The sequence below is a fragment of the Oenanthe melanoleuca genome, chromosome 6 (genome assembly GCF_029582105.1).
Source record: "Oenanthe melanoleuca isolate GR-GAL-2019-014 chromosome 6, OMel1.0, whole genome shotgun sequence".
NCBI lineage: Eukaryota > Metazoa > Chordata > Aves > Passeriformes > Muscicapidae > Oenanthe > Oenanthe melanoleuca.
Genome location: NC_079340.1, coordinates 33,519,379 through 33,542,936, shown reverse-complemented (window position 1 = coordinate 33,542,936; position 23,558 = coordinate 33,519,379). Strand labels below are relative to the sequence as shown.

Here is a 23,558-nt window from a genome sequence, read left to right as displayed (position 1 = left end):
CCATTCAAGAGTGCAGCAAGTCAGGCTGCCCAAATTCAGGTTCACACCATCAAACACCCAACTCCCCAGCCCAGAGAGGAGGAGCAGAGCTGCAAGAGAAGCTCCTGCAGGAGATGGGAGCTCAGGCTCCTCTGGCAAGCTCCAGCTGGCCCCACACCCCAGCAGCCCCAGAGCCAGGAAGGGCTGTCCCCAAATCAGCCCCATCCTGGGGGATGTCACCTTGGCAGTGACAGGTCACAGCTGTTCAGCTGAGCTTTTCAGTGAACACTTAACCCATGGTGGCATCCTCAAACCCCAGGGTGAATAAATGATATTCCACACCAGGGCTACAGGCATCACCTGGGACCTGTGCCCACCTTTCAGATGACAAATTTAACTCTCATGTCACACACACTCCTCAGTAGGATGATGGTGGCCATCTCGCCATGTGCCCACCAGAATTTTCTAACCACACACTAAATGCTGATTTGTCTTCCTCAAAACATGTTCCACTACATACCTTTTACTAAAATCCTCCAGTTCCCCCAGCACTTCCCTGCCCCAGCTCATGTGCAGCCCAGACAAGCCCTGCCCCACGCTGACCTGGCAGGGAGCTGGGAAAACCAGGCTGGGTTTTCCCCAGGGAAATGGGAATTCCTGAGAGAATCTGGATTTTTGTAACACTGGGAGAAACTGCACCCTGCTGCCATCCCAATGCCAAGTCAGCAGCCCACATTTCCAAAGGACTTTGTGCTGTAAATATTCAGCAGAGGGAAAGCCATGGCTTGTGTTACTGCCCATGGAAGTTTGGAGTGGGATCTCCTGCTCACCAAGGGGAAAATTCACTCCTGCACCTCTGGAATGAGACAAAACTTCTCAAAACAGAATCATCCCGGTGTGGGACCACCACAGCTGACAGCAGAACAACAAAAAAACTAATTCTGAAACTCCAAAGCTGCTGAAGATACTGGGAAGTAAAATAACAGTAAAAGAAATGGAGTTTTTCTTTTGGAGATGAGCAAGAAGTGCTCATGTGTAATATTTCAGGTGGGGATGTTGAAGGAATATCAATCAAAGTGATCATTAGATTGGCATCTACTCAAAGACAGTAATATGTATAACATATATATTATATATACACATATACTAGCAAAACACATATATACTATTATTGTACATTATACACAATAATATACATTTTATACATACATACATAGATACATATACATATGTATATACACATATATATATATGTATATATATACATACATACATATATATATATACACATACACACAAACAGCTTATAGACATTTAAAGGTATTTTAAAATATGAACTGTGAAGCTGAAGTTCTTAGAAACAGATAGACTTGTTCAGATTAAGATGTCAAACTTTCAGGGACCTGTTTGAATCAGGGCATCCTTATCACAGAATCCCAGATGGTTTGGGGCCCTTAAATCCCCCCAGTGCCACCCCTGCCATGGCAGGGACACCTCCCACTGTCCCAGTGCTCCAAGCCCCATCCAGCTCCAGGGATGGGATGCACATCATGAATTCCAAAAGCCTGGATAAAGTTGCCTCCTCTCCAAAAGAAACCATCCCTCTGTGATGTGTCTGGACTTTTAAACCCTGCCAGATTCCCGAGGAGCAGAATAACCTCAGGTTATTACAATTAGTTTCATCTCATTAATAGATCAATTTCTTTCAAGCATACTGAACCCGGGTTTTACTTTGTTGCTTCTCCTTTTAGGCTCCATTATAGTCTGTGTTCTTAAGTTTTAAGGAGAGCCATCAGTGAGGAGGTTGTAATCTCAGGTGATTAATTGCACAGCATTTTACAAGCTGTAAAACAGAGCGAGATCTCCACAAAGCGATTATGCCATTAACCAGGGGCTCTTATCAGATTTTTCTACAACTACCAGCTTTGTCTGACAGATTGCAAGTCTTAAGTATTTATATATTTCAAAGGTTTACTTATTTTTGTTGTTAAAAAACCCTAAAATCTCTATTGATTGTTCCATGCAATTCCACATGAGAAGTCCCAAGCACGGTGGAGCAGAATACCAATATTTATTACCAGACTTGTGCTCATTATGGTTCTCTCTGACAGGGGTCCATTAAAATCAATTTTTATGTTTCTTATGTTTGTTTTTTTTTCCACCCAATGTTCTTGCCATGGTGTTTATTAGCCAGTTAGGAGAAACACCAGGCACTGCTTTGTTTTTATTTTATTCTGTCGAAAATAATGAGGGCAGATTTAACAACTCTTCACTAGCGATGAGTAGAAGAGATTAAATGTTATACTTCAGCACAAACATTTACAGATGGCTTTAAAATTTTTAGAACTTTATCAGTGCTAAAGACAAAAGGAAGTCCCACCTTTCTTCTTCAGTTTTAAATTCCTGAAGTAATCATAAAAATACTCTTGTTGCCTTTAACTTCAGAGTTATTCCTGAGTGATAAGACCCTCTAATGTAACAATTTTTGCACATAAATCATGCAGCCTGTGAGGTTAAGAGTTACCAAGATGCCACTAATGCCTCAAGATGAAGTGAAGTCAGCTCACCACTGGGAAAAGTGAAGATCTAGAACAGGTGAAAATTAAAATTTAGGAAAAGGATCTGCTGAAGAACAAGATCATGAACGTGGCCATGCTACAGGTGAATAAACCAGGTGTCCTGGTAAAACAAAACCAGATTTTTTTACCAGATGTTCTGGTAAAAGAGCAGCACCCATCCCTACAAATGGCTCTGAGAGCCCCCAGATGTTCTTCCTGCTCTTATTCCACTCACTGACATTTGCCCTTCACAGGGTGAAGATCCTCATCCCCTGGGCTGCTCTCCAGCAGAGTTTGCTCTGCAGCAAAGCCAAGTTTCAGCTTGATCCTAAATACCCATTTATTTCCATTCCTCATCAGCAGAAACCCAGCCCATAAAGCAGAATCTGAAGAAAGTGAAGCAGTTATTTCCATATCACTGGAGTTGGCAAAACTGTGAAATCCAGAGGCTTCAGAGTTTTCGCATGGGAGGCAAAATCCTATTTCAACCAGAACACACATTATGCTCCATATTCCTGATTAATTTTACACCCATTTCAGTTACAAGGAATAAAATAGGAAAACAGGCATGCTACAAATCCATGGAGAATTTCAGAAGCAAACACAGGATGAAAAAAAGACAGTGTTGAGAAAAGAAGCCAAACCTGTTTGTCTTGTCAGTGGGAGCATCGATGTAGTAGACTGTGGAAAAGTGGAATTTAATTACCAAACCCAGCTGAAAATCCAGTCTTAGAGGAGTCTGAGAAAGTCTAAGAAGTCTTGATTTTGGCAAAAAAATTTGGCATAGAAATTCAGTATCTAATTCTGAATTAAATCAACATTCCTTCTAAAAATGTCACTTAACATTTCCTCAGAAATAAGGAAAAAAATCCAAGATGTGGGCAGGACAGATGGACTCCAGCAGACTGAACACAAGTTACAACAAACAGGGAAATGCACTGGTGCCTCCTCAGCCAGGCCTGGATTTGAGGCATCATCTCCACTGCCCATGAGATCTGTTCCAAACTCCAGAAGACATTACAGCTCTGGAAAACAGCTCAAGCTCTCACAAGCACTACACAGTAATTAAACCAATCAGTCATTCCTGCACCTACCTGGAGCCTGGATCTATATATAAAAATAAAAAAATAAATGTAGGTCTGCAAGATTTGTGAGGTGTGCAAGGAGATTTTACCCTCAGCGACATTTCTGTGTGTGCCAAAAATTAAGGGAGGCAGGAGATGCTTTCAAAACTTAGACTAAAACCACTTCTGGTTTAAAATGTTTGATAATATTTTTGAGGCAGCAAAGGAGTTGATGTGTTTTGGAGCCCTTAAGGGCACAAGAGCCTCCTCCCAGTATGATTAGCAAAAAGAATGTGCTCTCAGATCCTCTGGGCAATCTGCACAGGATCAATAGGACATGAACTCACCCAGCTGGCAGCAGGCTCACTTTGGGAAGTTTGATTTCATGTACACCCATTTCACAGCCCGAAATCTCGATCCTTCCCACGGGGCTGAGCAGAACCACGTGGCTCTCCTTGCAGGGAGATCCTCCCTGCTTGGAATTCACCTGTTCAAGGAAATAAAACCCTCTTTAACTGCAGGAATTTTCACCAAGGAACAGCTTTGAGTAGTTTTCAAAAGCAATTTGAGAAAAGCAAGAAAACAGTGAATTTCAAGTTTCCTCAACTACGGCATTCACTTTCAAAATTCCAACTTAAAATGATCCATCCTCAGAAGTCAGCACCTAAATCAAAGTCTCAAAAAAAAAAACATTAACTAGCAGCATAGTGATCTTCATAAAAATGTGAAATGGAAGCAGTTTCATGGCTGGTTTATCAGCTAAAATCTGATGTGTTGTGGCACTTATTTAAAACAGGATTGTTGTGACAACAAAGTAGATTCAGTGGTTTAGAGCAGCAGTGTTATGCAAATAACAGCTGGAACACAAATAGAATATGTCTGCTGGAAAAGAAAACATATGAAAAAATCAATCATTCCTTAGGAGAAGAAGCATATTTTTATTCCCATTGTTACCAGTCTGGTTTTACGATTACTGATAGGATGTAGCTGGGAACAGCTGCCAAGTATTTCTCAATATTGGACAAGACCAACAATAACAGACTTGTCAAATTCATCTTGGCTAAAAAACCAGCCCAGTCTGGATGTGTGGGTTGTATTCACAGCTTGGTTTGTACCATCACTGCAGGAGGACAGGACAGAACACCCCAGTGTGTCCACTGCAGCCACCCAGACACCAAAGGAAAAAAATCCTGTGCTCCAAAGAGCTCAACTCATGTGAAACTGGAAAAAAGTGAACAATTGAGAAATTGTGAGGCAGCACAAGGTAACTCCATCAGCAAACACAGAATAAAAGGTTCCTACAACTGTTTGGGATGGAGGGAACTTTAAAACCACTTAATTCCACACCTCCCACTGTCCCAGTGCTCCAGCCCAGTGTCCAGCCTGGCCTTGGGCACTGCCAGGGATCCAGGGGCAGCCACAGCTGTGCCAGGGCCTGCCCACCCTCCAGAGAGGAATTCCTTCCCAAAATCCCATCTAACCTGCCCTCTGGGAAGCCATTCCAGTGTCCTGTCCCTCCAGGTGCAGGACCTTGACCTGTTGAACTTCAGGAGGTTTTCCTGCAATGCTGAGAGACCAACAAATTTCTTGGATTTATTTCATTTACTTCCCTGTGTTCAAGGGCTTGGAGCAACCTGGTGCAGTGGGAGGTGTCCCTGCCCATGGCAGGGGATGGGATGAAATGAAGTTTAAGAGCCCTTCCAAGCCAAGCCATGCTGGGATTCCATGAAGGACAGAGCAGGGCTGCAGCAGGAGCCAGGAAGGTCCTTGCAGGGTGACTTAGAGCTGCCCACTGCTCACAGCTGTACAATAATTAGCTGTTTTCCAAATAAGAGAACCTTTTCAAATCCCATTATTAAGTGCTGTGGAATGAAGTCACATCTGTGAGTAATATAATCAGAGTGAGAGAGCAGAAAAACCATCAAGCTGACAGCTTTGCATAACTAGAGCAAAAGTAAACCTAAAGCCCCGAATTTTGGGAAGCTCTTACACAATTCCTCCATTACAGACAGGCAGCAACCAGAGCAACCTCACTCAGCCTGCAGAAGTTCAGCAACTGCAGGTTCCCTGAGGTTTATTTACTTTGACTGCAACCCCAACTGCTAAATAATCAAATGTTTGGTGGCACCACAAAGAAACTCCTTTCCAAGCAACTTTTCCCTTCTCCCTCCTCGAGGATGTGGGAGAACATCTCTGGAAGTTCATCTCATTGCAGGAGTCAGCAAACAAGCAGCAGAAGTTTACATATGTGGCAAAGCAGCAGACATTCTTCATGTTTATTGGTGTGACAGCCCTGAACCAGATGCACTGAACCTCACCCCACGTGCCCCAGCACTGTGACAACTCCAGGATCAGATTTCCCCCAGACAAAAGCCAGGATGAGGGAGCAGCAGAGAACTATCAATAACCCTCTGAGCTCTCTCCACGTTGAACTAAGCTTTATAGATGAAACCCTGAGTGACTGCAACTCCTATTTGCAGCCTTGTTTATCATATTCACCAGGCAGCAACACTTAGGAGGTTTATTTTATAAAAGAATGAAGCTGCAGGACATCAGTCCACAGCCACATGCAGCTGGGTCAGGATGAAGGTCACTGACTGAAGCACAATGCACACTCCTCTGTCCAGATACTAATCTTGGCTTTTAGGCTGGCTAGAAAGAGAAATTTCCTCAAAAAAAGTTGTCAAGCATTGGAAAAGGCTGACAAGGGAAGTGGTGGAGTCACCATCCCTGGAAGTGTTCTAAGAACAGGAGGAGGTGGCCCTTCAGGACATGGTCTGGTGGTGCTGGTGCTGGCTGGACACTGCCCCTGGGTCCCTGGCAGGGGCTGGACACTGGGCTTGGACACTGGGACAGTGGGAGGTGTCCCTGCCACGGCAGGGGGGGCACTGGGGGGATTGAAGGTCCCTTCCAAAACAAAACTTCCATGATTCATGAAAAATTTATGAAGAATTCTGATCAGCTCCTGCATCATCTCCACCTTCATTCCCCCCTTCCCCTGCAGTACCTACAAATCTGTGACAAAATATCTTGTAGTTTTGATCTTAGAAAAAAAGATGGTTTTTAGAGATGAAACATCTCCTGCCAACCTCTGGAGTTTTCCCAAAGAAATAAAATCCTAAGTGCAGCATTTTGAAGTTAACCTCACCCAACTGCTAAGTACAGCAAACTGCAAGACTGTAATTTTATTTAAATTTGCTTTAAGCAGCTTTCCCACTACTATTAGTAAATAATTCAAATATTTTTATGTTCTGTTGCTCCTAACACCCCCAAAATTTCCACTGGACACTGGCCTGACATCCTAGAACCCAATTTATACCCACAATGATGAACAGAGAAATAAAAGACGGCAGAGAAATCTTGAGAATCAACAAGGCTTAAAAAAATAAAATCTGTACCAAAGCATTTCCATGCTCCATGTTCTCCCAGAAAACCATCTGAGTTTTCCAGAAAAGTCCAGAGAGCAAACCCTGTTTTTCTTTCTAGTATTATGGAGAACTGAATCCTTCCCATCAGAGCCCTATCCTATCTCTGATGGATCTGCCCTCCACAGGTTTTTCCATTTCCTTCACTCTGCTTTTACAATATAAACCCACCACACCAATATCAAAAATATTAACAATAATCCCCTCTGCATCTGATTTAACAGGGGATTTCCATTAGGCTACAGCATGGAAGTCCTCATGATTTTTTTTTCTTTTCCCCTCCAATATTTCTGAGAATCAAAGCAAAAATAACATATTCAGCTGGCCACACACATCCTGCAATTGGATTTTTTTAAACCAAGAGAGCCCTGCATTAATCAGGGAGATGTCCCAGCTCCTCCAAGAAAGGGGTCTCTTGATCCTTTTGAGATTAACCAAGTGTTGATTGAGCTTTGTGTGATGGAAATAAAACCAACAGCAGGAAATTGCATTGCAGTTCTTTCCTCTGCTCCCTTGCCTTCTCTCAGACCCCAGAATGGTCCCACTTCCACCATCTCTAGCCAGGCCACTGCTGCAGGTTTGGAAATGCTCTGTTTAGTTCTTCCACTGCACAGAAGTCACTTGTGGGGAAGTGAAGAACCCACCCAGGTGCCACAGGAGGTTTCCCACACAAGCTGCTCCATGCTGGGCCAGGAGGGACCACACACTGCCTTCAAACACTGAAACTCACTGCCAGAGGAGCCCAGATTGCACCAATCAGGAATCCTAACCCACAAAATCTGAATTTCTGAATGCATTAATCCAGTAGAATCACTGCCTGCAGGTGATTCCCTTGGAGGTGTTGATACCACCCCACCAGAGGTGTGACCAAGCATCACCTTGTTCATTTACATCCTATTCTTCATAAATTTACCCTAAAACCTTCATCACTTCCCATTCTCCATAGATTTATCCTAAAACCTTCATCACTTCCCATTCTCCATAAATTTATCCTAAAACCTTCATCACTTCCCATTCTCCACACATTTACCCTAAAAACTCCACCAAAGTCCTGATATTTGCATCAAAAATGAGCTACAGCCCACAAACACCTGCCCTGCTCTGATGGTGCCATAGAGCATCAGGGACTCACCAAAAAAAAGCAATTCCAGACATTTGCTGAGTTTGAGGATGATCAAGAAATGCCAGGGGAGCTGCTTCTTCATCCTCATTAGAGAAAAAACCACCAGTCCTGAACCCTTGGAGAGCCCTTCTTTTGAGTATCTCAAACCTGCTTGCTATTGATTCAAGTTTTGAATTAAAATTCAATCAAAGCTTCAAATATTGGATTTAAATTTAAGGGGAATACATCAGAGTTTGGCAATTTGCTTCTTGATTTCAGCCACCCTTCCTGATGCAGTAATTCTGCATCCTCCACCTAACAAAATCCTTATCAAATCCCATCAGCCAAAGTAAAAATCCATCATAAACCAATGGCTGCAAAATGATTTAGTGTCAAAAAGCTTCTGCCACTGAGGCTGCCCATGCCACTGGGCCACCCATCCAAGGATTTCACTGAATTACAGTTCTCTCAACATCTCCTTAGTAGTTTAAAACTTCCTGTATTTGTTTTACTGGGTTCTGCCTGTTTATTTAAAAGGAAACAATCCATTGTACGTAAAGAATATGGGAAAAGATATTAATAGTAAAGGTAATGAATTTCTGCACATATAGTGCAGGGTGGAGGGTGATTTTCCAACCTTGTGGGGCTTGTTTTAGAGGAAAAAGCCATTTTTTAGTGTTTCAAAGCAGAGAAAGACTTAAGGGCTGTGAATAGAGTCAGGATCCATGCAATCAGAACAATCTAAAAATTTACTCCTGTTAATATCTTGATTAATTATCTATATTTGCACTTACAAAAGCTACTGTTCCAAAAGAACAAAGGGTTCATGTACTACAAATAATTTAACTGCAGGAAAGAAAGAAGGAAAGAGTTTGTTGGATGTTTGACACTAAAAGTAGTTTAATATACTGGAATATTAGTATTGCTTTGATATACTGGAATAAAAGTTAGAGACAATGAGGAACATTTAATTCTGAAATGTCTGATTTTTTCCAAGCTAAAATGCAAACTTTTCTAAGAGCTGCTTTCTCCTCTTGAAAAAGAAGAGTCCAAAGATTTCCAACTAAATAGAATTGTGTGAACTCCAATGAAATATGAAGCTGTGGCTGCCCCTGGATCCCTGGCAGTGCCCAAGGCCAGGCTGGACATGGGGGTTGGACATTGGGACAGTGGGAGGTGTCCCTGCCATGGCAGGGGTGGAATTTTAAGTTTTAACATCCTTCCCAACCCAAACCATTCTGGGATTCTGTGATAAGGATGCCCAGATCCAAACACACGCCTGAAGGTTTGACAGCTTTACCTGGACACCTGAAGATGTGAGAAATTTGTCCTGAAAGTCAGGAAGCTCCTTGTCCAAAAAACCAAGGGATGGCTGCTGCCCTCTGCAACCCACAGGGAACTCTGACCAACAGCCCTCATTACTTAATGGAAAAATCATTTCTGAACCAGGTAATGCACAATTCCAGTATCACCACACTCACACTTCACTCACAGCATCCTCCAAAAACATGGAGAACTGTCAGCCCAAGGAGAGCCAAGTGCCTCACAGACTTTAAATTAAGGTAAAAGTTTATTCTTGAGGAAAAGAAGGTGCTGCAGTCATTAAACTTAAGAATAAAGTCTTGAAACAAAACAATCCTCTCAGTATCTGATCTGATGTAATTCTGTCAATACAACTGGCTAAAAAGTAAAACAACTTTTAAAAGTACCTTTTATGTTCTAAAATACAAGTGCTTTAAATCCTGCAGCAGGTTTCTGTGAACTAAACAACCCCTGACCTGGACACAAGACACCTCCTCCCCCTCCACAATCACTGTCTCTGCTGGGTGGATTTCTCCTTCCCACAGCATCCAAATCCAACTTTCAGCTTTCCAGAAAGAAGCACTGGAGATGCAGTCCATGGAGTTCTGTCCTGGCTACAGAACAATCAGCACCTCCCCAGCTGAGCCTCTCAAACTGAAACCTGCAGTGCTCTCCTGGTGCCTCTCTGCTTCTCTGAGTAAATCTAACCCTGCTTAAGCCAAACCTGTAACTTCAGAGGGTATGAAAACAAAACCTCCTCATTGCCTGGTGTGGGGAGTTTGGAGAGGAAATGTCAGACAGACTGGAAGCAAATCCAGGGTTAGTTTGGGGTGATGCAATTTCTTTACCTTCCGAAGAACTAATCCCATAAAAATGTGAAGGTACAGAATCAAGCTGCATATTCTGAACATATACAAATATACACTGGCATAAACACTCAAAATCAGTCCCCCTCTTCCCTGATCCAAAGGCCCACCCCACACAAGCCCCCAAAAACCGGAGGGATCCGTGTTCACTCGGAGCAACATTTGCTTTCCACGGCATTTCAAAAGTCTTCGACGAGAGCAAACACGGAATTCTTTATTAAACAATCAGAGACAACAAAAGCAAGTTCCTGTTGTCCCACTGCATTATCCTGCTAATCCTCTTTGGATGGCAACCAGCAGCCCCAAATGCCAAGCTAGGGAAGTGCCTTTCCAAGCTCTGGTCGCCTCTGGCTCTTTGGCTGTGCCTTCAGTGGCTGCTTTGGCAGAGGGGAGCAATGACAAATTCCCAGCACCCAAGGCTGGCCCTGGCTGCTTCATTTTACTGGAAGGGCACTTGCATTGCAATAAAGCCATTTAGATTCCTCTGAAGGGGCAGGTGGGTTACTGCTCCTGCGTTCCAGGCTCAACAAGTGCAGTTTTCAGCTCCATCTGCTGCTCATGCCAAGCTTGGATTGGAGCTGGTACTTGAACAGCAGACCCCAGTGGGCTGTTTAAACAGGAATTCTGATGTATTATTTCCTCCAAAAACAAGTAAACACATCCTGCACCTTTCCCCAGCTATTGCTTATACAGGAAATTTAAATGGGATGCAAGCACAGCAGCCACGTGGCACTTAAACCATAGGCACCAAAACAAACCAAATATATCTCAATTAGGATATTGATATCATGTGATACCAATAGCTCAAATACAAGATTAACACTTGATGATCTCTGAGGTATTTTTCAACCCAAACAATTCTCAGTTTCTACTTACACACAGCACAGAAGTGTGGTGTTAATTAGTTTTAAAAATTGCTGATCATGGTAAGGACACAAAGTCATTAATGGCATCTCATCAAACTGGGGGCTGCCAAGAGATATTCTAATTAACTAGAGTTACACTGGGCAAGAAATGGAGCACCAAGAGGAGGGAAAGTGGGCAGGGCAGTGCCAGATATTACTGGAACAATCAGATTATGGCAACAAGTGTGTGCAGCCAGTTTGTGGGTACCTGCAAATCCCAGCAGGAACCAGCCCCAGAGCCACATGTCCTGCTGGAACTTCCAAGGGGAGGGGAAGCACAGTGTGTGTCCCCCCAAGGACCTACCAAAGGGATTCAGCTCCTCATTTTTGAAGCTGGAAATCCTATGCAGAAGATTCAGTTAGAAGCACTACAAAGCAATGTTATATTTTGTTGAGTTGGTCACTATTTTAACATTGTCAGGGAATAAACCACTGATTTTTCATACTTTTAATATATATATTTAAAATAATTAAGGAGTTTGCTTCCAAGCAACTAAAGAAACAAATATACTAAAGAATAAAAAATTAACAATCTTAATCTAATCTCTTAAAAATTAAAAACTCTTTTGTTGTTACTGGGTTGAGTTTCAACAACTCCCTTTCAACTCAGGGAGGGCTGGAGGGCCCATCCCTGGAATTCCTCAGCTGGCACCCAGAGCTCTGTGTCACAAGGTGGGGATGGGGCACAGCTTGAGCTGGGAGGGCTTTTCCAACCTCTGTGATTCTGGGATTTGAGGATCTGCTCCCTAAAAACCATCCAGGTGCTTGCTGTGAGTGTGTTCACACTTTACCCTAAGAGGTTGCACAGAGAAATACAAAATTCCCTGCCCAAATCTGACACAACTGCACACACAGTGAGCCTGGAGTGCTCAGCTCCTGCAGGCTCAGCCTGGATGGAAATACATGGCAACTGCTCCAACACCAGGAAAACAGATGAAATTTTAATCAAATGAGCCTTGTATCAGGTTCAGGGGAACTGGAAATGGCTAAAAATGAAAAAGAAACCCAGCAGAAGAATGACTTTAATATTGGGTAACATTTCAAGTTTTTATCACCTAAATCCACAAAATTCCTAATCTGCTCCTGCTTGTCTTCTCTGCAGAGCTGGAGTCAGGACCAGCTAAATAAAAGATAATGCAACTAGGCATAACACAATAAAAGATATTACCTTCCCAATGCATTATTGCTGCCAATTATAAGAATCACTTCAACTTAATTTCAAAGGCACAATCACCCTCAACTGTAACAGTCTCTTTTTTAAATTTCAAACAGTATTACATTAAGGCAATAACTCACCTTCCAGCTATAATATCAGTCTCCCTTATTGCAAAAATACATTTCATAAATACTTCTCATCGACAAGTCAAGCTAATTCAGGTTAATTTTATTGTATTTTGGTGCTATCTCACATTTGTGTGCAATTACCTTTATCATTTTATTGCCGTGCCAGAAAGTAATCAGAACAATTATTTGAAAAAGGAGGGGTATAAATTCTAAATCACACTTGCTGGCATTTTTGATAAAATAGCAGCTTTATCTCAGGAAGTGGCAGGGACATGGGATAAATCATGCATCAGTCAAGTGTAGCTGACCCCCAAGTGCATTGCACAATATCAGGAGTGCTTCAAAAGAAACTTTCCTATATAATCCATCATTCTTTATAATACCAAAATAGCTCTACCTGAAGAGTAGGAGCTGGAGAATAATAACAAAATAAATCTAAGCAATATGAACAAAACCATTAATAGTGCTCCTTAAGCTGAAGGGGAGTCAGGAATCTGAGGTGTGTGTGAGGAAAGAATTTCACTGAAATTCTTGAAGTGAGCAGAGCTGCAAAATGTGTTAGGAATTCACTAAAACCACAAAATACGGGGAAATAAATACACACAGAAGAGGTGTTGGTATAAAAATATAAAAAGGAGTATATTGCTGACACACACATCTGGATTTTCCTACAGTTATCCATCCCTGCTCGAGCCAGGATAAGGGTTTCACTATTAACAGAGCAAAGCATCAGGGTTTGTACAAGGATCCATTTACTACCTTCAAATTTAACTGCAAGAAATCCAGCAAGGAGCAGAATGACATTTAGAGTTTTCTAATGAAATACATAAACTGCCACATTGCCATAAGAACACCAAACCCCCCAAATTTCTAAATTCCTAAATGTGGAGATATGCTGAGGTTTGGTGACCCAGAGCCCAGCCAAACCCAAACCCAAACCTCATCTCTGGTCACAACATCAGGGATGTGTGGGAGGCACAGACAGTGATTATGGAAAATTCCCACTCTGCCTGCTTCCCCAAAGCATTTTTCAGCAACCTCCTTAAAAACTGTTCAGCACATTGCATGGGTGATAATTGATTCCTGCAAATCCACAGCCAGGCACATGCTGGGTGTCACCCCAATGGGGGGCTGTGCAAACTGATCACACACTGACAACAGCCCCAAAATCACCAATGACATCAGCACAGAAATATTTAATATGCACCCAGAGCACAGGGAAGTGTCTGCACAGTCCCCACAGTGGACTTGGAGTGTTTTCCCTCAAACCTTCTGTCTTCCCACATATCAAAAGAGGAAAACTCCCCTAACAGCTCAAGCTGCACCTTTCAGCTCTGTGTGAGAGTGGGGGAAATGAAAAGGTTAGATAATAAATTATTAGTTTTGTGTCACTTGCCAGCTGTATCACACCTAGCCTGCAATGAGAGGGAATCAAGGATTCTCCCTCCCCAGTATTTCTGTGCTTAAAGGTGTTTGCAACTGGAAGATGTATAAATGTAACTAAAGGGATGATGGTTCAAAAGAAGTAAGTGAAGCAAGAATTTATTTACCTGGATTTCTTCCTCAACCATTCTGTTTTAAAAAACAAAACTGATTTGCTTTTGTAGAAAAGAGGCAAATAACACAAACCAGCAAAATACTCATTTCCTAAGCCACATGACATTATGTAAAGCAGATTAAAACCACAAGAGATGCCACTATTCAGACATTTAGAGCAGTGATAGAAGTTGCCAACAGGAATAGTTAGAAATGCAGGTGTGATTGCACCAGAAATGTTTTCCTAGAGGAGCATCACTGATGTTATAAAAATAGGCATTCCACACACACAAAAAAAGGTTATTTGTGTCTTCAAAGTTCATTTCAACTATTTCAGGGAGACAGCTATAGGCTAACAATGTGTTGATGCCCTTCTTTCAGCAGAGCAAATTGTCTGAATATTTGGATAAACATCCACGTTTCCTGATTCTGCTGCCATGTCACTGACCTGCACTTCCACCACTGAAGCACCAAGCCTCAAAATTAAGCCTGTTTTTCAGGGAGGTGTTCATTACTAGGGGATGGAAAGAGCAACAAAACCGAGAGAGCAGCTCAGTCCTGTTATTTATGCTCTGTGGCAGATGGATCCGTGCTGGGGAAAGGTCCACTGATGCCTGTTACCAACCATGACAGAGCTACAGAGATTTACAATGCAGCATCAATCTTGTCAACTGGATTCCTAATCCTGACTGCTGGGCACTGGGGAAAAAACAAACTATGTTACGTGAAGTCTTTTGTAATGCTGGACTTCCAGTGGACACCTCCATGCAAAGGAAATTCACTGGAAACTTACTTTTGGAACGAGCCTTGATGCCATCCTGGAAGAAAAAGCTTCACCTGGAATGAAAAAAAAATAAAATTCCCAGTTAGATTGTTAAATCTGAATTCCACAGGGAGAGCTGAATATCCAGTTTTCTCCTATAACCACCTCTGTATCAGTTTTTAAACGAGCTCAGAGTTTCAGTACACAGAATTTCCAAAGGGGGTTTGGTTTTTTACAAACAACATGGAATTTTAATGTTAAGTCACCCACTCGTCATGAGTCAAACAAAAAAATCAACAGATGGCACATTGAAGAGTTCTTCCACAACAAGCACTGCACAACTCTAATATCTGGAATAAGAATGCCTCCAAAGATAAAAGTATTAATTGAATAAATTTTTGCAGGCTGTCATGTACTTCTAAGTGACTGAGTAAAATGAAGAGCCTTCTGTGATTTAGGAAATGCCACATTTTAAGGCATGAAAGAGATTTTAAAGCAAGTGATTGTCATATATGCTGGGTTTAAAAGCACAGACTTCATGCCTCTGAGTACCTAAAACATTTTAACTTCAATTATTATAATTCTAGCCTTTAACATTATTTATATAATTAAAGAACACAACTGCTTCCTTTTTGCTCTCCCCTTGGAAATAAAGGATATTTCCTATTTCTTTGGCATTTAGGTCCCCCCTCTATGTTTTTCTTTAGTGCCACTCAGCCAAGATCACTCTGTCTTTGAAAGATGTGGTATAAACACTGTATTTTTTAAAATTAAGGATATTATGTGCCAAAGCTCAGCTTCACAATCCTGACTCCCAGCCAGCCTCGATGGGAACTGCTCCACCTAAATCAGGGAATTCACCCCTCCATGGGCAGGGATAACTGTATCCACTTTAGGAATGGTAAATCTCTGAAAAATGAAATTACATGAACATCCCAGGCTTTCCAAGACCTCTCCTTGAAGTCCAAGGCACTGACACAACACATGGCCACTTCCCAGCCACTTAAATGCAAACACCAACATTTAATCTTAACATTGCATCTTCCTTAAGTGCTTAAAATTAAGATGAATAATTAGTATTTTAATTATAGTAACAAGGCAGGCATTGCAAAGAGAACTCACTGCATTTTTAAATGCAGGTCAGGCAGATGAACAATCTAATAGAACTACTTAAAATATCTGTGATAGAGCTAAAAATAAAATAGCAATTTATTTCCATCATCAGCTCAGAGCTGAGTGTTTTAAAGCACCCAGCAACGCTCAGGATTTTTAGATCTTCCTGAAGGGAAAAGCTGAAATTTTTGCCTCAACAACCAGATTTATTCAGAAGCTTATTTCAAACTCTGGTTGAACTCCAGCAAGGCTTTCCTTGAACTTGGGTCAAACCAGTCATGTCCAAATTAAGGTGGTTAGAAGAATTCTGACAGCCAGACAGGGGAAACCACACAAACCCTGGGTTTGGAAAGTCCAAACCATCCCTCCAAAGGGCACCTCAGCCTTGCAAAGGCTGTCCTGGAGAAGGTCAGTATTTCACAAGGAGCTGAAGGCTTCTCCTGAGGATGGCTTTGAAGACAAGAAGCCAAGAACACAAATTGATCAAATCAGTGACACCACTTCCATGGTGTGAACCCACAGACATCAGAACCAAACCTCAAAAAACTGAAACCTTCACACCAGCAATGGCTTCACCAAAATGGAAAATTCCCTCTGCATTTGCAGAGTGGGATAAACTGAAGGGATTAATGAGCAGTGTGGAAAAACAAACAGAGTAATTTGTCAGCAACCCTCCCTAGCTCAGAGCTGCCAACAAGGACCAGCGATACCCATCTCCATCTCCCCTGCCCCAGCCTCCCTTGGCCATTCCAGCAAGATGTTCCCAAGCTCCCCACAAGCTCTGCCCCCAGCCAGGAGCTGTGCTGAGGCAGCAGGATGCTCCCAAGACTGCTGGAAGATGCACAAACCCCTGAGGTGCTGAAGGCTGCAGGAAGCAAACTCATCACAGTGCCACCCTGGGAGCATCCCAAACCTCTGGATATGTTAACAGGCCAAAAGGGGAAGAGAACTCAGAGTTGACATCAACAATAGATCCTTGAAGGGCAGGAAATTCTTCAGCCATGTTGTGCTGCTGATCTAGAACAGAAGTCCTTGGGTTTTGAGATACTTCCCTGCCTTTTTCCCCCAGGACTGCAGCCTGATGAGCACATGTGATGGCAGTAAGAACTTGGATTAATAAGAAGTACTTTTTCTCAGTTCATCAACTTTTAAACACTAAAGGAAGATTCTCCTTGAAGGATAAGTCCTCAGGACCCTCAACAGAACACTCTGGTTCAGCACTAAAATTAAAATCCAGCCATTACACCAAGTGACTATAGGAACAAAATTCCATATGAAAACATTTAAAGTACATTAGATTTTTGGTCAAGATGAAAGCCTGGGAAAAAAAAAAAAAATCCAGCAATCTATTCTAATTGGGTTCCCATGGTAACTGTACAATTGGGTTTTTCAGTATAACATCCCAAAGGCCCAATGCACACTTGTAAAATATACTTCAAACAGCCGGAATTGTTTTTACATTACAGCACTCCCAGGAAGATCAATTACTATACATCCCCACCCTAACTATTAGTGGCAGGAGATGTTAACACTATTGGCCATATTAACATAAGTCATGTAAAAAACCCCACATATCACCATCATTATATAAAACTAATTACACACTTCAGATTCATCAAACACGTTCCGAGTAATAAACCAATACCAGTCTTGTCACCAGATCATGTTTACTGAACATAAGAAATCAACCCCAAATACATGCCAAAGCATTTTTGCTTCTCATATTGATCCCAAGGATAAACAGAATCAATCATTAATAATTACATTATAAGGTGACCCAGAGGGTTAATCATATTCTTAGAAAGTCTCGCTGTGGAATCAAATCCAATGGCACAAAAAGGCAACTGAAAAGCATTTAAATCCAGAGCCAGGTGCATTAACAATAATATAAAATAAAGTACATTAAACTTGTGCAATCAGTGAAAATACTATTATTGGTATGGTTTAAAAGAATAATAAAACACGCATTTTTTACTTCCCTGGGAGGGTGGGCAGGGCTGGCACAGGTGCCCAGATTTGCTGTGGCTGCCCCTGGATCCCTGGCAGTGCCCAAGGCCAGGCTGGACAGGGCTTGCCACAGCCTGATTTAGTGGAAGGTGTGGGAACAGATGTTCTTTAAGGTCTCTTCCAGCCCAAACCATTCCAGGATTCTATGATTTATTGTAAAAGTTTGTTTCAGCTGAAGCACTTTGCCTTGTTGCACCTCAATTTCACCTTCCTAAAGCACAGCCCTGGCTACAGACCCACATTTTACTTCCATCCCACTGCCTAAATCCCCAAGTTAAAAGGGAATGACGATCCAGGCCCATTAAGCTGGACTCAAAACCAATTATTCTTTTCTATTTCAGAAAAAAAAAATCAAACCAAAACAAAAAAAAAAAACCCCAAACCAACAACTGTGACCAGCTTGAACAAACTCCATCAACTATAAATCTTTGTATTTCATCAATGAGCCAAGAACCAGAGGTATTTCAATAGGAGACTGTGCAAGGGATTTCCCTTTTCCCTGCTCATCCTTACACCCAGCAGAGCACAGTGCAGGGATATGAAAGTTGTGGGAATTGTTTCTCCAGGACATGGTGGCAGCAGGAGTGTCCTGTCCCACCTGCAGCCCAGGCTGCCAAGGCAGGCTTGTACTGCCACATGCTGAACACTCATCTGCTGCTTTTATGATGTGAAACAGAAAAATTAATCTTTTAACAGGGCCTTAAGTATACTTTAGGTGTTTATTAAAAAGTGTAACTAATTAACAGACCTTCTGCACACTTGAATGTACAAACAAGGCAAGATAAGAGCATTGTTTGCCTTGTGCTGATGGATCTAAAGCACTCAGATAATTTCAGTATTGCTGAGGATGATTATGCAGCAGCAGCATTGAAAAGACAGCACTAATTCTTGCTATCTGCTAATGCAGGGTTACCTGGAGGGACCTAAATCTGCACAGGGAGCACAGAGATGGCAGGATGCACACAACAAAACAGCTCTGACTCCAGTGGGCTCTGCTAATACATATATATATATATATATATATATATATTAAATTACTGACTGCATTAATCTGCACTAAAAGGTGGCATTTGTTTAAAAATGAAAAGCTAAAATGCATCCATCAGATCAAAACTCAAATTATTATTTATTCCCCATTGACAAGCTGCTCAAGCTGCTCAAGACTCCAGGTCATTGGTCAATGCTGCTATTTTAATATTTAACTCCTATTTCACTCAAAAAGCAGAGAAGAAGTCAGAACCTTTGTTTTAATGAACTCCCCTCTTCTCCTTTGCAATTAAAAGTGACTTGTTCAGGTGTTTTTAATAACCTTCAGGATCTCTGCTGCATCAGGGAGAATTTCAGCTGCATGTCCAAGTTTTACAAGTGACTTGAAAAGATACCTGAAATTATCTTTATCATTTAATTTGGCCCAGTATAAAATGATACTTCTGACAGCCACCAGGACATGGCAATTTAGCTCTGCAGATATAAAATAATAAATAAGGAAACAACTCAGAAAAGGATCAGCAAAAAGCATCAAAAAGCCACATATTCCAAATAACTTTTACAATTACACAACTTCATTAAAATCCAAACCCACACAAGCTTTATTGGAATTCAATAGATTTTAAGCAGTTGCCTGGACCTTAAGCAGCTCAGTTTTGAAACTGCTTTTTACATTTATGAAAAACACTTCAGCACAGGTTTGGTTTTACAGTTTGGTTGTTCCTCCAGCTGTGTTAAACTTCATGCTGGCCCAAGCACACCTGTGGGGATATGGCAGAAATACTAAATTCAACAGGGCTTTTTTCTTCCATTAGGAGGATTCTACCCATTGTACCTTCAGATAAATTAGTACAATTACCAGTCAGTAACTATCAGCAGAGGGAGGGAATTCAGGTCTGGAATTCTGCTGTAAGGACACTGAGCCTTTCACTTTTTAATTACAGCATTAATGAAGTTAAAGATCCCAAACCCACCCCAAACATATGCTGGAACCTGTCACTTCCCAGAAGATTCCAAACCTCCCAAAATTAAAACTTTATCCTCCATTTCCCCATCAGTTACATCCTCCCCACCAGTCCAGACACCTTATGAACACTGGGTAAACGAGAGAATTGCACAATCCGTCAATAAAATAAACGTATTTTCAACTCCTGTCCAGATGACTCAAGTTGTCAGTAAAAACTGCCACCAGCGCTGTGCTTGCAGAAAAATGTCCATAAATGCATTATTGCAGCTGGCAGATCGATGTCCATAATAAAAACAAATAGAGTTAACAAGTGCTGCCTCCTCAGAGTTCTGCCACGTCTGGGATGTGCAGCCAGCCCCTGACAGCTTCTGGGAATGGGCAGTGCCAGCTCCACAAGCAGGGAGCATCCTGGGGCAGGAAATCTCTGCAGTATTCATGACTGCAGGATGGATTTAGATGTTTCACATGTTTAGAATTTGATGGGGAATGGAGCTGCTGCTCAAAAAATCCCTGCCCTATCTTCAGACTGGGAAGGAATTGTTCCCTGGGAGGGTGGGGAGGAGCTGGGATGGAATTCCAGGTTTGCTGTGGCTGCCCCTGGATCCTTGGCAGTGCCAAGACCAGGCTGGACATTGGGGTTGGAGCACTGGGACAGTGGGAGGTGTCCCTGCCATGGCAGGGGTGGCACTGGGTGGGGTTTAAAGCCACTTCCAACCCAAACCATTCTCTGAAATAACAACTCACAGGCAGAAAGGTTTTTTCTTTCAGAAGTTAAGTGTAATTAAGGTCACCTTGTCCCAGGCAGAACAGCTGACTGGTCTGGAGGCTGCTGTTTAATTTTGATGCCCCAACAGACCTGGACCTCCAGTTTGTTCCCATGAAGCTCTTCCAGCACCAACACCTGAAGAACTGAAACCACACCTGCATCCACAGGTGAGGATGCCACAGAGGTGGAGGACAAGGAAATCACACACTGCCAGACCAGCCAGCACCCTGAGGGTTAATTCACAAACACCAGTCCTCCAAAACCCTTATTGTATAGGGAAAAAAACCCAACAAAACAGCCATCCACATCTTTGACATGCTCTCCTTTGCATTTTTAGCATTACTGCTTCTTCTAGTGTTTCCCCTGTCACCAGCCAGTTTACCCAGAGCTGCTCAGGTGCAGCCTTTCCACCTTACCCCCACTCCCCAAAACAAACTTTCTGCTTTTCCTGCACCAGTGCTCAATTCAGCCATTCAGGGCATCCCCAGGAACCCTCCCAAAGGGCAGCAGCTTCTCCTGCAGGCCCTGATCCCCTCAGTGATGCCATGAACTCCTCCTCTCCACAGGTGAAGCATTAAACAGAGGTGACAAGTTAATTACAGAGTTATCAAGGTAAAGCAGCCACGCTAACACAAGCTGCTCTCTAACTACAACAGTTTCCTGTAGAGCTTCTGTTCACTTGCTGGAGTAATTGGTGTAATGAACTTGTCATGGGCCAGAATGCAGACAGAATTGCTAAAGCCACCTCAGCTCACACCTCAGCTCACACAGCCACATCTTTTTTCCTGCTGAAACTTGAAGTTTTTGGTAGAACTGTCTGCATCTGGAACGTTTCTGTTTGAAAATGAAGCAGAGAAAACTTTTACTATGAAGAGTATGTCACAGACGGACAATATTCACAAGAAAATTATGTCTTTAGACATTCCTGCCCTGAAGGGATGGGTTTTGCCCCAGAAGGAATAAGCCCACATCCCCAACTTTAGTGCCCAGTGCACCAGGGAAACAGGCAGTGCTGGGAAGCCAAAGCCTTCAGCAGGTTTACAAGGGAACTCTGTGGTTCCAACACACCCCTCCAGATGATGACCTTTGTGCAGGGTAGGCACAAGCCTGGAAACAAAAGGCAGCTGAGAAATTACTGTCACAGCATCTGTGTAATGCCCTGGGATATAAACCAGAGACTTTTCCAAGTGGAACATTGCAGAGACTGCATCTGACTATTCAATAAGAGCTCCACTCCACAAAAATAAGATACACATCACCAAAAATACGGTTTATTTGGGAGGGGCAAGTAAATTAAACAGTTCTTTACATTTATCGTGCCTTAAAAGCTGCATGCAGTTACATTATTGCAATCATTTTAAAACACCTGCAGAGCTTGGCTTTTATATCAGTGCTGAAAGGGGATTTTTCCCTTAATATTAACTTGCTGTGTATTAGAGTGGCTCAGGTGGGAAGGACCAGAGCGGTGCCAGCAGCGCCATCCCCGAGCACATGGCTCACACACTTCTGGAATATTCCCAGCGAGGGGAACACTAAAACCACTGTGGAAAAGCTTCTGGCGATGGTTTTGGTGCAGTTCATCTGCTCGGAGCCATCCAGCATCACTGCCGCTCACCCACCCTGCGCTGCGGGAATGCCCCGGGGAGAGAACCAGCCCTTCCCGCAACAATTACTTTGGTACAAATTCACAGAAACCTGCCATCCATCCCCTCCCAGCACTATTCCCAGGCAAACCAGGATGTTTTTGTCCCCGCAGCCCCAAACCCGGCTGTGCGGGCTGCTGAGCATCCCCCGCTGCCCCGACCGGCAGCGCTCACCCCACCGCCTGCCCGCCCTCCCTGCCTCTCCCTGTGGGTCCCGGCGGCCTCTGCCTGTCCCCGGTGTCCCTGGGTGTCCCCGGTGTCCCCGGGTGTCCCCGGTGTCCCCGGGTGTCCCCGGTGTCCCTGGGTGTCCCCGGTGTCCCCGGGTGTCCCCACTGTCCCCGGTGTCCCCGGCAGCCGCGGGCCCCGCGCACCTGCCCTCAGCCGGGGATGGCCGCGGCCGCTCCGCGCAGGCCGCGCTGCCGGGGCGGGGCCGGGGCCGCCCGGAAGCCGCTGCCGGGCGGGGAGGGGAAGAGGCAGAGCCGGGGAGAACCGGGCAGAATAGGGGGAGAACCGGGCCGAGCAGGGGAGAACCGAGCAGAGCTGGGGAGAACCGGGCAGAGCTGGGGGAGAACCGGGCAGAGCCGGGGAGAACCGGGCAGAGCTGGGGGAAGTGCCAGGCAGAGCCGGGGAGAACCGGGCAGAGCTGGGGAGAACCGAGCAGAGCCGGGGAGAACCGGGCAGAATAGGGGCAAGTGCCAGGCAGAGCCGAGGGAGAACCGGGCCGAGCAGGGGGAAGTGCCAGGCAGAGCCCAGGGAAGTGCCAGGCAGAGCCGGGGGGCTCCGGGCAGAGCCCGGGGGAACTCCGGGCAGAGCCGGGGGAGAACCGGGCCGAGCTGGGGGAAGTGCCAGGCAGAGCCCGGGGGAGCTCCAGATAGAGCCCGGAGAAGTGCCAGGCAGAACCGGGGGAGAACCGGGCAGAGCTGGGGGAGAACCGGGCAGAGCCGGGGGCAGTGCCGGGCAGAGCCGGGGAGCTCCGGGCAGAACCGGGGGGTATTCCAGACAGAGCCCGGGGAAGTTCCAGACAGAGCCCGGGGAAGCTCCAGGAGCTCCAGACAGAGCCCGGGGATGTTCCAGGAGCTCCAGGCAGAGCCCGGGGATGTTCCAGGAGCTCCAGGCAGAGCCCGGGGATGTTCCAGGAGCTCCAGGCAGAGCCCGGGGAAGCTCCAGGAGCTCCAGATAGAGCCCGGGGATGTTCCAGGAGCTCCAGAGAGAGCCCGGGGAAGCTCCAGAGAGAGCCCGGGGAAGTTCCAGGCAGAGCCCGGAGAAGTTCCAGGCAGAGCCCGGGCATGTT

The 23,558-nt window shown here is 44.0% G+C and overlaps 1 protein-coding gene across 1 annotated transcript in view; it reads right to left on the bottom strand.

Moving 5' to 3' along the window:
- Positions 1-22,688, bottom strand: part of MGMT (O-6-methylguanine-DNA methyltransferase) — a 129,743-nt gene extending 107,055 nt beyond the window's left edge. Inside the window, exons 1-3 of the mRNA XM_056495221.1 lie at positions 22,639-22,688; positions 14,815-14,858; positions 3,949-4,088 (exon numbers count right to left, since the gene is read on the bottom strand). Coding sequence (XP_056351196.1) covers positions 3,949-4,088; positions 14,815-14,838 — 164 coding nt within the window. The 5' untranslated portion in view covers positions 14,839-14,858; positions 22,639-22,688. The remainder of the gene's footprint in view (positions 1-3,948; positions 4,089-14,814; positions 14,859-22,638) is intronic.
- Positions 22,689-23,558: the final 870 nt, after the last annotated feature.